This window comes from Salvelinus sp. IW2-2015, linkage group LG31, assembly GCF_002910315.2.
Source record: "Salvelinus sp. IW2-2015 linkage group LG31, ASM291031v2, whole genome shotgun sequence".
In the NCBI taxonomy this organism is placed as follows: domain Eukaryota; kingdom Metazoa; phylum Chordata; class Actinopteri; order Salmoniformes; family Salmonidae; genus Salvelinus; species Salvelinus sp. IW2-2015.
The window spans coordinates 16,240,830-16,255,954 of NC_036870.1; the positions used below are offsets into that span (position 1 = coordinate 16,240,830).

Below are 15,125 nucleotides of genomic sequence, written 5' to 3' on the forward strand. Positions count from 1 at the left end.
AGGGGAGGATGGATAGGGCCATGTATCACGAGATCTTGGCCAACAACCTCCTTCCCTCAGTAAGAGCATTGAAGATGGGTCGTGGCTGGGTCCTCCAGCATGACAACGACCCGAAACACACAGCCAGGGCAACTAAGGAGTGGCTCCGTAAGAAGCATCACAAGGTCCTGGAGTGGCCTAGCCAGTCTCCAGACCTGAACCCAATAGAAAATCTTTGGAGGAAGCTGAAAGTCCGTATTGCCCAGCGACAGCCCCGAAACCTGAAGGATCTGGAGAAGGTCTGTATGGAGGAGTGGGCCAAAATCCCTGCTGCAGTGTGTGCAACCTGTTTGTCAAGAACTACAGGAAACGTATGATCTCTGTAATTGCAAACAAAGGTTTCTGTACCAAATATTAAGTTCTGCTTTTCTGATGTATCAAATACTTATGTCATGCAATAAAATGCTAATTAATTACTTAAAAATCATACAATGTGGTTTTCTGAAGTGTACCTATGATAAAAATTACAGACCTCTACATGCTTTGTAAGTAGGAAAACCTGCAAATTCGGCAGTGTATCAAATACTTCTTCTCCCCACTGTAGTGAAGCACCTGAGTGAGTTGGGTGCGCAATTACGCAGGTTATTTCCCGAAATGGATGACACAAACAACTGGATTTGCACACCAGTATCACTACTTACACACCATAATCTGCTCATCATCATCTGCTCATCTATCACTCCAGTGTTAATCTGCTAAATTGTAATTACTTTGCTACTATGGCCTATTTATTGCCTTACCTACTCATGCCATTTGCACACTCTGTATATAGACTTTCTTTTTTTCTATTGTGTTATTGACTGTACGCTTGGTTATTCCATGTGTAACTCTGTGTTGTTGTTTCTGTCGCACTGCTTTTCTTTATCTTGGCCAGGTCGCAGTTGTCAATGAGAACTTGTTCTCAGCTAGTTTAGGTGAAAAAAAATACAAAAATAAAATCCCTTTCATGCCCTGCTTCCAGTCCACTTACCGATACCTGAACAAGAGAGCCTCATCGAAATTGCAACAAGCGGAGTGGATTCTCAGTCCTCACTAGCATGAAAACTAAATACAGGCAGACTGTGTGTGAAAATTGATTTCAGACTGAGACTCTCCAATACAATACAACCTTTAAAGCACACCCTTCTCATTAACCTGTGGTGAGTTATTCGCCATTTCTGATGAACAAATACGGTTTTATATGTAAGATGGCTAAATAAAGGGCAAAAATATTGATTATTATTATATTATTATTTGTGCCCTGGTCCTATAAGAGCTCTCTGTCACTTCCCACGAGCTGGGTTGTGACAAAAATACTCACTCATTCTTATGTTTAATAAATGTATTGTATAGTGTGTCTGTGGCAGGCTTTCAATGATGGCAAAAAACAACATTTGAGAGTGCGCTGACCCTGGTGCCAGAGGGCGTACGGAGCTGGAGGTCGAATATTTGAAGGGGTACAGGACTATAAAACGTTTGGGGACCACTGCTATAGATGAATAGTGTAAACTTTTAATTATATTTGCTGACACCCTACAGTCAGATTTTGGCACCAGTAGAGTAGCTATCTAGCTATATAAACCACGCCCCTCCGGAAACATGCCTTCTCCGATATTGGTTACAAGGCAGTACTTATTTAAATTAGGTACAAAAATATCATGTTACCATTGGTGTTTTAAAATGCGAGTTAGGGTGATGTCACCCTATCCCCTTGATAATCCCACCTCCTGAATCCAAGTCTTTGACATTGGGGAGGGGACCAGTAACTTTATGATCAAACTTTATGATCAAGCAACAGTCATTTTTCATTCTTTGGTCATCATACGTTGATCTGGTTTCATCCAAATATCATCCAAGTTCATGAAAAATATGATGTTGACTGTTCATGACCTTTAAAAAATTTAGATATCTGAGATTTGTGTTAAGGATTCTTTGAATGTAGCTTTCATTCAGTTATTTGTTACTGTACTAAACAAGAATCAATTATCATTGTTAGAAAATAATCAAACCAAGCAAGAGCATTCATTTTAGTATTTATTTCATCACACATTAAAAGTGACAAACTCACACAACACAAATATATAAACATATGCCAAAAATAAGTTAAATAAATAATAGTTGATAATAGATAATATGAATAGCTTGGAATAGAACAATTCGTAAGTAAACATTTCTTTCAACTTCCTATAGCGTATTTGACTGCTAAATAGACTATTGTGGGTGAATTGTCCTTCTAGAGATAACAACAGTAAGTCAAACAAAAGCGCAATCCAGCATTTTGATACACAAATTCCTAAACAAAACACAAACAAATAAATAAACAATCATATCATAAATATACAGCATTGTGATATTGGACTTGAACATCAGTGGAAGACTTGTTTTTGATATAGTGTTTCCAGTAAATGCCTTATGGTCAGACAGTGGCTGGAGTTCAGCAATCTGCCCAACCCATCTAAAGCCTACTGGACATAAAAACACATTCCTTTGAAGGCATTAGAACAGTGCAGGGTCCTAATTTCCCAATGTGTAATAACATGGACATTAATGGATATTTGTTGAAAGCAGAAAAACAGTCACTGCATATTTGGCAAGGAGCAGACCCATTGAAACCTGCTGCTTTGGCTCCGTCTACAATCAAAACATTCAACAGTGGCTATGCAATAAATACTTCCGCCATCACAATAGACCTGCTTTTATCTGCTGCTACAGGAAGGCTGTGTGTATAGTAATTCCCTGTCCCTTAAAGTCATGTCCTTCATGTGTCAAATGTATTTCAAGTAATTTGAATGCATGCATGGCAATCACTATAAACTGGGAATTCATCTCTGATACAGAGGATAATTTTTTGATTTTTATTCTATGATATAGTAGATGTCGTGCGACAGGTAAAGTAAGGATCAAAATCCAAATGACAATAGTGGTCAATATTTTGAAGGCACTAATGAAGTAAGCCTGTAAAGTAAACATAGGCAAACATCACTCCAGAATGCCTTGGCTTGCATCCACCCATTTCATGTGCTCAGACACAGAACGTGTATTTATGTTTAAAACATGATGACAACCCATGCCCAGCACACAGTCAGTAACCATTCTAGTCCAGACTGTCACAGTTCACAGAGGACACACTTAAACCTCCCTAGTCTTCTAAGCCAGACTCTTAGCTAGATTAGTCCAAGACTTATATCCAGATAATGTCCATATCCAGTCCACTGTGTGGTATACAACAATCAGCAGGCAGCCATTGGCCAGTGTTCCATCTTTGCCCTCTTCTCAGGGCCTCTCCTCTCAGGACCTCTCTGTCTTCCCGGGGGAGGACTCCCTAGACTCCTCCAGGAGGTCTTTGTTCGAATGCTCTGGAGCTATTCAAGCTCCTCTTCTTCCCTCCTCCTCATCTACCTGATGTTCAGTCTGTTGGCTCTGGAGGCATTCTTCTTCCTAGAGGGAGAACCCTTCTCTATGGCAGCCATGTTGGATCGAACCATGTTTCTGTAAAGAACAAAGAGAGAAACATCAGGCTAAGATCAGATTCCATGTTGTCTTTTCAATAACACAAAAACACTTGCTGAATGTTCGTGGGATCGCTCTATGGGCCAATAATCCTGGCCTGAAAAACATCCTCAATGGAGAATCTCCATTGGACATGCTTTTTAGTCCAGCAATAAGATTAACCTAGGTCTGAGAAACTGATCCTAAGAGGTTGTTATGGTATCTTGTTTTTCTCTTACCTGAGAGAGGTCAGTAGGTCGTTGCTGGTTGTGTCTGGACTGCTAACAGTCTGGTCCAGGGTCTGGTCTGAGGGGCCTACCACTACGAATCTGTGCTTCTCTGAGCTGCAGACAGAAATAATAACCATGTCAAAATGAAAGCAAACCAAGATAACATTATTTAGACTACTCCTTAAGGGCCATGAGACTGGATTCTGTACTACAGAATTCTACAATGCTAGCGGTGACAGATGGTTGGCTATGGATTTCAACCCAGTAATGTCAGTACTGCATGCCCTACGGCCTGTTCTCAATTACTTTTCACAGAGCAGGATAAAACCTTGTCGAGATACACAGGCTAATCCGCAACCTTGGTCTGTCATAACAGCAATAACTGTGGCAATACAACAGACATACCCGCCGGTAAAACATTCCAAAAATAGTGTGACGACTAATGGACTTGTCTGTAAGGGGGCTCTAAGCCTCCAGAACATGCAGACTCTTCCCCCATCCTCCCTTCTCCCCCCATCGCTAGTTACACAACTAAAGACAATACGCCTCCTCCCTGCATCTCATCCACAAGCAGCCCTGATACATCCTGATACAGGCTGGTTAGAAACGACTGACCGACACAGATAGTCACTGGCTTGATACAATCTGGTATCTAGCAGGGAGGTAGGGAGGGGAAGGATTAGGGGAGGATGAGGGAGGGAAGGAGGGTAGAAGTTTCTTGTCTCTGAAGGTGAGCTCACCTGTTGTGGCAGAATCTGGAGCAGGTCCTGTCGGCTGGGTGGGCACATTCACATCGCCCGGTGGAGCGGCGACGTCGGGAAAGGGGGCTGCCAAGACCGTAGGGGATGACCTTATTAGGAGTGTTGACCCAAATGATGTCCAGGTGACAGAAGTAGACGCATTCGTTGTCCAGCCAGTTACTGCAGGAGCATCGTTTAACCCTGGTGTGGTGTGGGCTGTTCTGGGACGGGGACTGGGCAGGGAGCTCAGGCTGGCTAGATACAGGGAGCCCAAAACCTATAGAGACAGAAAGGATCATTGGTTTAGAGCCTGGTTATAACTCAGCAAAATCACTGGATGACTGTGCAGTTTGACAATCAGCAACGTGCAAATACACATCACCACATCCTAATCAAAAGCCCTTTTCACTGATACAGAGAAGTAGATGTGGGCTACCTGCCATCCCGTTCTCCTATGTATCAAGTCTTGTTCAACACATTTGAACTTTGATTCATAACTCTGTTATGAAAAGTTATCCAAGACAAACAAAGACTGTGTTTGTTGCCAACTGGGGTTATTTCAAGTTAAATGCTGTGATAGGAGTTGAACCATGCCTATATAATCTGCATCTTATCAGAGAGAGTGGGATTGCATGTATGGCCTAGCAGGAGCTCTCATTGTATTATATCTCTGTAGGGCGAACAGTGGGAGTAGGTCAAAGAGTCTGGCATCAGGCAGCATGTGTCATGCAGTAACTTCACAACATGGTCATTAGCCACCCACCCATTAGTTAACCTGCCAGAGCCGTGATTAACTGAGCTATCATTCAGAGAGTGAAACTAAGTAATGAAGTAATGCATGCTGCAGCAGGAGTTTTAGCATCAAGGCGGCAGGTGTCCTAGAGGTTAGAGCACGGAGCCAGTAACTGAATGGTCCCTGGTTCAAATACTCGAGTTGACAAGGTGAAAAATGTCTTATTTTTTAAGGTGTTTCTCCATCTTTCATCATTGTAGATTGTATCATGTTATTCTGGATCTATCCCCACCACCTCAACCAACCTTGAGCTCCAATTCTACATCTCAACTGAACTATGACCCCTCATATTCAATTTAACAACCTAATGAAAAGAATGGAGCACTTGCATAATGAAACTTATACACACTCACTGTCAGTCATCTTTACGACTAAAGAATACAAATCCGCATTTTCATGTACCACCCATACACCTTAGAATTCGTTCTAAACAAAGTTATATAAATGTTGAATAAAAAGTCAGTATAAAGGATGAGAACTTACCCTCCTGCAGGAGCACACAGAGTGTTATGATGGTGAGAGACAGGATAGAGTTCAGTGATAGAGCCATAGTTATTCTCTGGTAGAGTATCTCTGAAGACGTAGTCTGCAATAATATCCAAGAGTCCACAGGACAGTAGAGTACACACACAGTAATAGTAGCTACAACTTTACAGTCCTGAGTGACGCAGCTAGAGAGAGAGAGAGAGGTAACAGGTGCTTGGTGCTGTAGTGTTCTCCAGCGCCATGACTTATAGCCCTATTCTGTGATGTCACCTAGCCACACCTACTATCCATGTTCTTACACAATGCTCACCGTTCAGCAGCTGCCTGCCTCCCTCTCACTCTCTACACATTCCAGATCAACAGGAAAAGAGAGGGAAACGTAATAAACTGCTATTGGGTAGTTGTTGTAACCCTTATGGAGTATGCAGGTCATTGTCACTGACAGAAACAGGAAATCACCAGAGAAGGCTTGGAATCTGGGAATGCTTTGGAGTTTTCCGAGACGTAAGGCAGGCAGGAGAGGGAAACCTGTAGGCGGAGGGAAGACCTAATGTCATCAATAAACGGAAAGGCTGTAAAGATAGTGTCTGATGATGGGGACTGTTGTTTTGCATGCTGCTACTACAGGGCCTCAGGGCTGGTGATGTTCATCCGGGACGACCCCACTGTCATACACGCTATCTCAGTATCGTCACTTTGACACACGTGTGACATGACCCCTGATACAGAGATACCGTAGAACACGCCACATGACCCCCAGGGGACACACACATTAACACAGACACACAGTCACACACACGTACCCATACACAGACGTACACACACCCTTCTGCCGGTTTGCATGGGCAATCACACAGTCCTTCCACTCTGACAGGAAAGCTGTAAATCTTGATCGGCCTGAGGGACGGAACGGCCCTCCTACAGAGTGGAGTGTCAATCTAGATAAAATACTAGTAAAGTCATGCAAATCCTCCTGGGTATTCCTACTCCTATCGGTGGTGAAGGAAGACTACGTGATTCAATGGTAAACTCCAGCAGCAGATTATCAGGCAGTGGAAGTGAAAAGCACTATGTGCATCAGATAAAGGAATACCACCGGATAATGCATGCAAATACATCATTTAAAGGATTACTGCAATGAATACTGTTGATTAGAGTGGAATATAGGTACGTTCATTCATCCACAAAGTGAAACATTATGTTGTGAGGTTCAGAGGGGTAGGCTATGTGATGCCATACTCCAATACCATAGTCTACAGCTAAAATATAAAGATTTTACAAGGTGTTATTGAGTACACCAAATAGCACTGGCTGCAATGCTTCCAATTCACCTGTGGTCAGTGAGAAATAAGTTGCCTTTGGATACTGACACCTCCTATCTTTCTAGTACCCTCACAGCCAAATGTTGAAACTATTCCCTGCAGAATGTCAACAACAGTTAAGGCACAGTAATCACTGTGCTTTATATGCCAGTGTTTTTACTTTAAATCCCCCAAATGTTCAATGAGGGAAAAGCCAGCGGTGCAGTAGGTTACCGTTTACCCAGACATGATATAGCTATACCATCAAAGGCAAGCTAAGGGCACACTGGGAACAACCTCATCTCAGAAAACAAACTTCTTCAATTAAAGGGGAAAAACACTTTGTAGGAACACGCAGTCTTTTTAGGGGGAGGAGGGCCTTGGAGGAAATGCCAACGTGATGTCACAGTCCACAAAACAATGGCATTTTAGAAATGATTTGTTCCATTAGGGGGAAAAAAAGTTGTCCAAAGCAAATATTTGTCCAACATTGCGCGGGCTGGCGAAGTGGAACCAGTCTGAAGATAGACCCCCCACCCCTCTATCCTCCTAAACCCTGTTCTCCATTGCTCTTTCTAGACAACACGATGTAAAAATGTGCCCTTATCCATTTCCACTTCAGAGAGAGAGAGAGAGAGAGAGAGAGAGAGAGGAGAGAGATAATAAGGAAATGTTTTATTTTCAAGAAATTATCTCAATCAATACCCAACTTCTGTACATGTTCTAATGTTCTCATAACATAAAGCTGGGAATTATTCTGGGTGAGGGAGAAACTGTAAATATTACTGCCGTAGCATGAGGGACATCCCATGACCATGAATTCCCTGAAGTGTTTTCCATTGTATATAACTGACAGGAACACATAGTGGAACCATCATCCATGTACATTTGGTTGTTTATTTCACAATACAACAGCAGTAGTGTTGTACCTGTATACATTATTATATTTAACTGCATTTAACTGTACCACTATACTGCTTTGGCAATATCTACTAATTCTATTTCATGCCAATAAAGCAATCTGAGAGACAGAGAGAGAGAGAGATATGTATCTTTAAGAGTGGAGATACATTTGACCCTAAAAATGACAGAGGCATCTGTGTGAACAGTAGCCTGGGGAAGGTACTTTGTAGTATTATACATTCTAGACTTCCTTACTGAACATAGTGTCCCGACCAAAAGCCGAATAGGACTTTCTACCAAATTACCGCACACCTGATCATATTTACACCCTGAACTCCCTTATTGACACCCATGTGAACCAAAATAAAAACAAAATATACTCCTGCCTTGTTGATTTTGAAAAAGCTTTTGATTCCATTTTGGCAATGAGGGTCTCCTGTACAGAAAGTGGTGTTGGGAGGAATACATATGCTTTTATCAAATCTATGTATACAAACAGTAAATGTGCAATAAAAATGGGAAGCAAACAAACAAAATACTTTACTCAGGGTCGGGAAGTTAGACAGGGTTGTAGCTTAAGCCCCACTCTATTTAACATATATATAAATGAATTGGCAAAAACGATGAGAAAAGTCCACAGCACCTGGTCTCGCCCTGCATGCCACGGAAGTTCGATTCCTGCTGTATGCAGATGATCTAGTTCTGTTGTCACCAACATAAAAGATTCTACAACAGAATCTAAACATCCTACTTCAGTTCTGTCAGACATGGTCCATGACAGTAAACTTCGAGTAGACAAAAAACATGATTTTCCCAAAAAGATCAAATTCCCAAGACTTCAAACACAGTTTCACAGTAGGAACAAAAGGCATAGAACACGCAAGTCTAATCATATCTGGGCTTCAAAAATAATCTCCATGGGTAATTTCTGCTTGGCTGTCAATGAACTGAAAGAGAAAGCAAGAAGGGATTTTTACACTATCAAAAGACAAATTCAAGTAAACATACCAATTAGAACCTGGTTCAAAATATTAAAATCTGCAATTGTACCTATTGCCAGTGGTGTAAAGTACTTAAGTAAAAATACTTTAAAGTACTACTTAACTTCTTAGGGCTAGGCCCTTTTTTTCTCCATTTCCGCCTGAATGACGTACCCAAAAGTACTCTACTTTCTTATTTATATCTTTGTCAACGTTTACTTTTACTTCACTACATTCCTAAAGAAAATAATGTACTTTTTACTCCATACATTTTCCCTGACACGCAAAAGCAGTCGTTACATTTTGACAGGAAAATGGTAAGATTCACATACTTATCAAGAGAACATCCCTGATCATCCCGACTACCTCTGATCTGGTGGACTCACTAAACACAAATGCTTAGTTCGTAAATTATGTCTGAGTGTGCCCCTGACGATCCGTCAATTAAAAAAAAAATGAAAATCTGGTTTGCTTAAAATAAGGAATTTGAAATGGTTTATGCTTTTACCTATGATACTTAAGTACATATTAGCAATTCCATTTACTTTTAATACTTAAGTTTATTTCAAACCAAATACTTTTAGACTTTTACTCAAGTAGTATTTTACTGGGTGACTTTCACTTTTACTTGAGTAATTTTCTATAAAGGCATCTTTACTTTTATTTAAGTATGACAATTTAGTACTTTTTCCAAAACTGCCAATTGCTCTGTATGGAAGTGAAGTATGGGGTCCGCAAACCAATAAAGATTGAAAAAAATGGGACAAACATCCAATTGAAATCCTGCATGCATAATTCTGCAAAAGTATTCTTAGAGTACAAAGAAAAGCCCTAAATAACGCATGCAGGGCAGAATTAGGCCAATATCCAATAATTAATATCCAAAAACAAGCCATCAAATTTTATAACCACCTAAAAACAAGCGATCCCTACTCCTACCGCTACAAATCCCTGAAATGCCATGAGATTAACAAAGAGAAAAGTCCCCTCATCCAGCTAGTCCTGACGCTAAATTCACAAACAACTACCAACCCAACAATGCCTCAGAACAGCACTCAGACGATCTGGCCCAATCAATTTATAATCAAACAAAAATGAAATCATATTACCTATTGGGAAAACATGGAAACTGAAATGTTATTTGGCCCCAAACAGAAAGTACATGGTGGCCGACTATCATTTAACATTAACCTTTTGTCAATATGGGGGCGCTGTTTTCACTTTGTAAAAAATCGTTCCCAAATTAAACTGCCTCGTACTCAATTCTTGCTCGTACAATATGCATATTATTATTACTATTGGATAGAAAACACTCTCTAGTTTCTAAAACTGTTTGAATTATATCTGTGAGTAAAACAGAACTAATTTTGCAGCAAACTTCCTGTCAGGAAGTAAGAAATCTGAAATCGAGGGCTCTGTTCCAGGGTCAGTTTATTAATTTGCATGGAATCTATGGGTCTACATGCACTGCATACGCCTTCCCCTAGATGTCAGTAGGCAGTGAGAATTGGAATGGGGTGTCTAGCTAGATCTTAGGCCGAACAAGAGCTCTTGGAACCGTGGGTGTAGTCTTTTCACCGTTCGTCTTGGCGCGAGACAGACCTCAGGATTGCATTCTGAAAAGCTGTCGTTATAGGCCTTAGATATATCCGGCTCTGATTTTATTCGATATATGTGTTAAAAACATCATAAACTAGTTATATTAAACCGACTTATAGCAGTTTATATCAGTTGATTGCGATTTTCTGGAATTTCTTTGTCTTGCGTTATGGTGCGTTGGACACTGCTGCGCCACATGGCTAGCTTTGGCTGCTAATTCTACAGATGAAGAGGGCATTCTACAACCAAACAACGATTATTCTGGACAAAGGACAACTTGTACAAGATTCTGATKGAAGCTCATCAAATAGTAGGAACCATTTATGAYATTATTTCGTATTTCTGTYGAAAAATSTTTAGACTATATTCCGCCCAGATTTCGGGCRCTGTTTCGCTGTAACKTAAGCTGTATGTCGTAATAAGGTTAWTTTTAAAAATCTAACACAGCGGTTGCATTAAGAACTAGTGTATCTTTCATTTGCTGTCCAACCTGTATTTTTTAGTAAAGTATATGATTAGTTATTTGATTAGATGATGTGAGTGTCAGAAATATATCCGGATTATTTTGGGCAGTTTGGCTAGTATTCACATTGTTCAACCACGATTTGTACCGCTAAATATGCACATTTTCGAACAAACCATATATGTGTTGTGTAAAATGATGTTATAGGACTGTCATCTGATGAAGTTTGACAAGGTTAGTGAAAAAATTTATATATTTTGCTGGTTTATTCGCTATCGCTAACGTGCATGAATCAATGCTGTTGTGTGGTTGGCTATTGTAGTAAGCTAATATAATGCTATATTGTGTTTTCGCTGWAAAACACTTAAAAAATCTGAAATATTGGCTGGATTCACAAGATGTTTGTCTTTCATTTGCTGTACACTGTGTATTTTTCATAAATGTTTTATGATGAGTATTTAGGTAATTCACGTTGGTCTCTATAGTTATTCTAGCTGCTTTGGTGAGATTTTGTGATGGTGGCTGCAATGTAAAACTATGATTTATACCTGAAATATGCAAATTTTTCGAACAAAACATATGCTATACAATAAATATGTTATCAGACTGTCATCTGATGAAGTTGTTTCTTGGTTAGTGACTATTTATATCTTTATTTTGTCGAATTTGTGATTGCTACCTATGCAGTAAAAAAAATGGTGGAAATATGCGGTTGGGTCTTTTGCTATCGTGGTTAGCTAATAGAAATACATATTGTGTTTTCCCTGTAAAACATTTTAAAAATCGGAAATAATGGCTGGATTCACAAGATGTGTATCTTTCATCTGGTGTCTTGGACTTGTGATTTCATGATATTTAGATGCTAGTATTTACTTGTGGCGCTATGCTAGGCTATGCTAGTCAGCTTTTTTACTGATGAGGGTGCTCCCGGATCCGGGATGAGTACCAAGTAAAAGTTAACATAGAAAACTGAGGAAAGAATTGACAATATACAGACTCAGTAAGTATAGCCTTGCTATTGAGAGAGGCCGCTGTAGGCAGACCTGGCTTTCAAGAGAAGACAGGCTATGTGCCCACTGCCCACAAAATAAAGTTGAAACTGAGCTGCAATTCCTAACCTCCTTCCAAATGTACGACCATATAAGAAACACATATTTCCCTCAGATTACAGGGACCCAAAAAGATTTTGAAACAAATCAAATATTGACAAGTTTCCTTATCTGTTAGGTGGAATGCCGTAGGGTGCAATCATCGCAGCAACATTTTTGACCTGTTGCGATAAGAAAAGAGTAAACAGTGGAGCAGAAACACCAAAGTAAAGAGAACCTATATATTTATCTGTTCATTTATTTTCCCATTTATACTGTTTTCACACACAGCACACGCACCAGCTGGCTGAGCGGGCCCTAGTGGAGCGAATAGTTAAATTTGTCTGTGCACTATTTTATCTTCATTTATAGACTATTTGGAGTGTATAGACCAACGGCCTGTACAGGTCCGGACCGATACACTCGTATTTGTGTTTGTTTTATTACATAGTTAATAATATAACATTTCAAATGTCTTTCTCTTTTGAAACGTTTGTGTGTTTAATGTTAACTGTTAATTTATGATTGTGTATTTCACATATGTTACTTCACATGAACATTCTGAGAGAGGGAGAGGGAGAGATAGAGCGACGCAGAGAGGGAGAAACACAGGGAGAGAGAGAAACAGAGAGGGAGAAAGAGAGAGAGCGAGAGAGAGACACAGAGAGAGAGAGAGAGAGACACACACAGATATACAGTGGGGCAAAAAGTATTTAGTCAGCCACCAATTGTGCAAGTTCTCCCACTTAAAAAGATGAGAGAGGCCTGTAATTTTCATCATAGGTACACTTCAACTATGACAGACAAAATTAGGAAAAAAAATCCAGAAAATCACATTGTAGGATTTTTAATGAATTTATTTGCAAATTATGGTGGAAAATAAGTATTTGGTCAACTACAAACAAGCAAGATTTCTGGCTCTCACAGACCTGTAACTTCTTCTTTAAGAGGCTCCTCTGTCCTCCACTCGTTACCTGTATTAATGGCACCTGTTTGATCTTGTTATCAGTATAAAAGACACCTGTCTACAACCTCAAACAGTCACACTCCAAACTCCACTATGGCCAAGACCAAAGAGCTGTCAAAGGACACCAGAAACAAAATTGTAGACCTGCACCARGCTGGGAAGACTGAATCTGCAATAGGTAAGCAGCTTGGTTTGAAGAAATCAACTGTGGGAGCTATTATTAGGAAATGGAAGACATACAAGACCACTGATAATCTCCCTCGATCTGGGGCTCCACGCAAGATCTCACCCCGTGGGGTCAAAATGATCACAAGAACGGTGAGCAAAAATCCCAGAACCACACGGGGGGGCCTAGTGAATGACCTGCAGAGAGCTGGGACCAAAGTAACAAAGCCTACCATCAGTAACACACTACGCCGCCAGGGACTCAAATCCTGCAGTGCCAGACGTGTCCCCCTGCTTAACCCAGTACATTTTTTGTTACGTTACAGCCTTATTCTGAAATGAATTCAATAAAACAAATGAGCTGGCCCCCTGCCAAACTGAGCAATCGGCGAAGAAGGGCCTTGGTCAGGGAGGTGACCAAGAACCCGATCGTCACTCTGACAGAGCTCCAGAGTTCCTGTGTGGCGATGGGAGGACCTTCGAGAAGGACAACCATCTCTGCAGCACTCCACCAATCAGGCCTTTATGGTAGAGTGACCAGACGGAAGCCACTCCTCAGTTAAAGGCACACGACAGCCCGCTTGGAGTTTTCCAAAAGGCACCTAAAGGACTCTCAGACCATGAGAAACAAGATTCTCTGGTCTGATGAAACCAAGATTGAACTCCTTGGCCTGAATGCCAAGTGTCACGTCTGGAGGAAACCTGGCACCATCCCTACAGTGAAGCATGGTGGTGGCAGGATCATGCTGTGGGAATGTTTTTCACCGGCAGGGACTGGGAAACTAGTCAGGATCGAGGGAAAGATGAACGGAGCACTGTGCAGAAAGATCCTTGATGAAAACCTGCTCCAGAGCGCTCAGGACCTCAGACTGGGGTGAAGGTTCACCTTCCAACAGGACAACAACCCTAAGCACACAACCAAGACAACGCAGGAGTGGCTTCAGGACAAGTCTCTAAATGTCCTTGAGAGGCCCAGCCAAGAGCCTGGACTTGAACCCGATCTGAAAGAGAGACCTGAAAATAGCTGTGCAGCGACGCTCCCCATCCAACCTGACAGAGCTTGAGAGTATCTTCAGAGAAGAATGGAAGAAAATCCCCAAATATAGGTGTGCCAAACTTGTAGCCAAGAAGATTCAAGGCTGTAATCGCTGCCAAAGTTGCTTCAACAGAGTATTAAATAAATGTGATATTTCCATTTTATATATATATATATACACTGCTCAAAAAAATAAAGGAACACTAAAATAAAACTCCTAGATCTGAATGAATGAAATATTCTTATTAAATACTTTTTTCTTTACATAGTTGAATGTGCTGACAACAAAATCCACAAAAATTATCAATGGAAATCAAATGTATCAACCCATGGAGGTCTGGATTTGGAGTCACACTCAAAATTAAAGTGGAAAACCACACTACAGGCTGATCCAACTTTGATGTAATGTCCTTAAAAACAAGTCAAAATGAGGCTCAGTAGTGTGTGTGGCCTCCACGTGCCTGTATGACATCCTCACAACGCCTGGGCATGCTCCTGATGAGGTGGCGGATGGTCTCCTGAGGGATCTCCTCCCAGACCTGGACTAAAGCATCGCCAACTCCTGGACAGTCTGTGGTGGCAACATGGCGTTGGTGGATGGAGCGAGACATGATGTCTCAGATGTGCTCAATTGGATTCAGGTCTGGGAAACGGGCGGGCCAGTCGCATACATCAATGCCTTCCTCTTGCAGGAACTGCTGAAACACTCCAGCCACATGAGGTCTAGCATTGTCTTGCATTAGGTGGAACCCAGGGCAACCGCACCAGCATATGGTCTCACAAGGGGTCTGAGGATCTCATCTCGGTACCTAATGGCAGTCAGGCTACCTCTGGCGAGCACATGGAGGGCTGTGCGGCCCCCAAAGA

At 41.2% G+C, this 15,125-nt stretch overlaps 1 protein-coding gene across 1 annotated transcript; it reads right to left on the minus strand.

The window, feature by feature from the left end:
- Nucleotides 1-2,039: 2,039 nt before the first annotated feature.
- On the minus strand, nt 2,040-5,969 carry LOC111955959 (endothelin-2-like). The gene is made up of 4 exons (XM_023976352.2): nt 5,754-5,969; nt 4,478-4,754; nt 3,747-3,851; nt 2,040-3,507 (listed from the first exon to the last, which is right to left on the minus strand). Exons 1-4 carry the CDS (start codon nt 5,818-5,820, stop codon nt 3,414-3,416), a joined length of 543 nt encoding a protein of 180 aa, XP_023832120.1. The 5' UTR covers nt 5,821-5,969; the 3' UTR covers nt 2,040-3,413.
- Nucleotides 5,970-15,125: the final 9,156 nt, after the last annotated feature.

What these genes read in the sequence shown, in the direction of transcription:
- LOC111955959 (XM_023976352.2), bottom strand. Translation starts at nt 5,820, where the DNA reads ATGGCTCTATCACTGAACTCTATCCTGTCTCTCACCATCATAACACTC. An exon ending in CTGTGTGCTCCTGCAGGAGG is followed by an intron (nt 4,755 to 5,753) that starts GTAAGTTCTCAT and finishes CTGTCTCTATAG; the next exon opens with GTTTTGGGCTCCCTGTATCT. An exon ending in TCCAGATTCTGCCACAACAG is followed by an intron (nt 3,852 to 4,477) that starts GTGAGCTCACCT and finishes TTCTGTCTGCAG; the next exon opens with CTCAGAGAAGCACAGATTCG.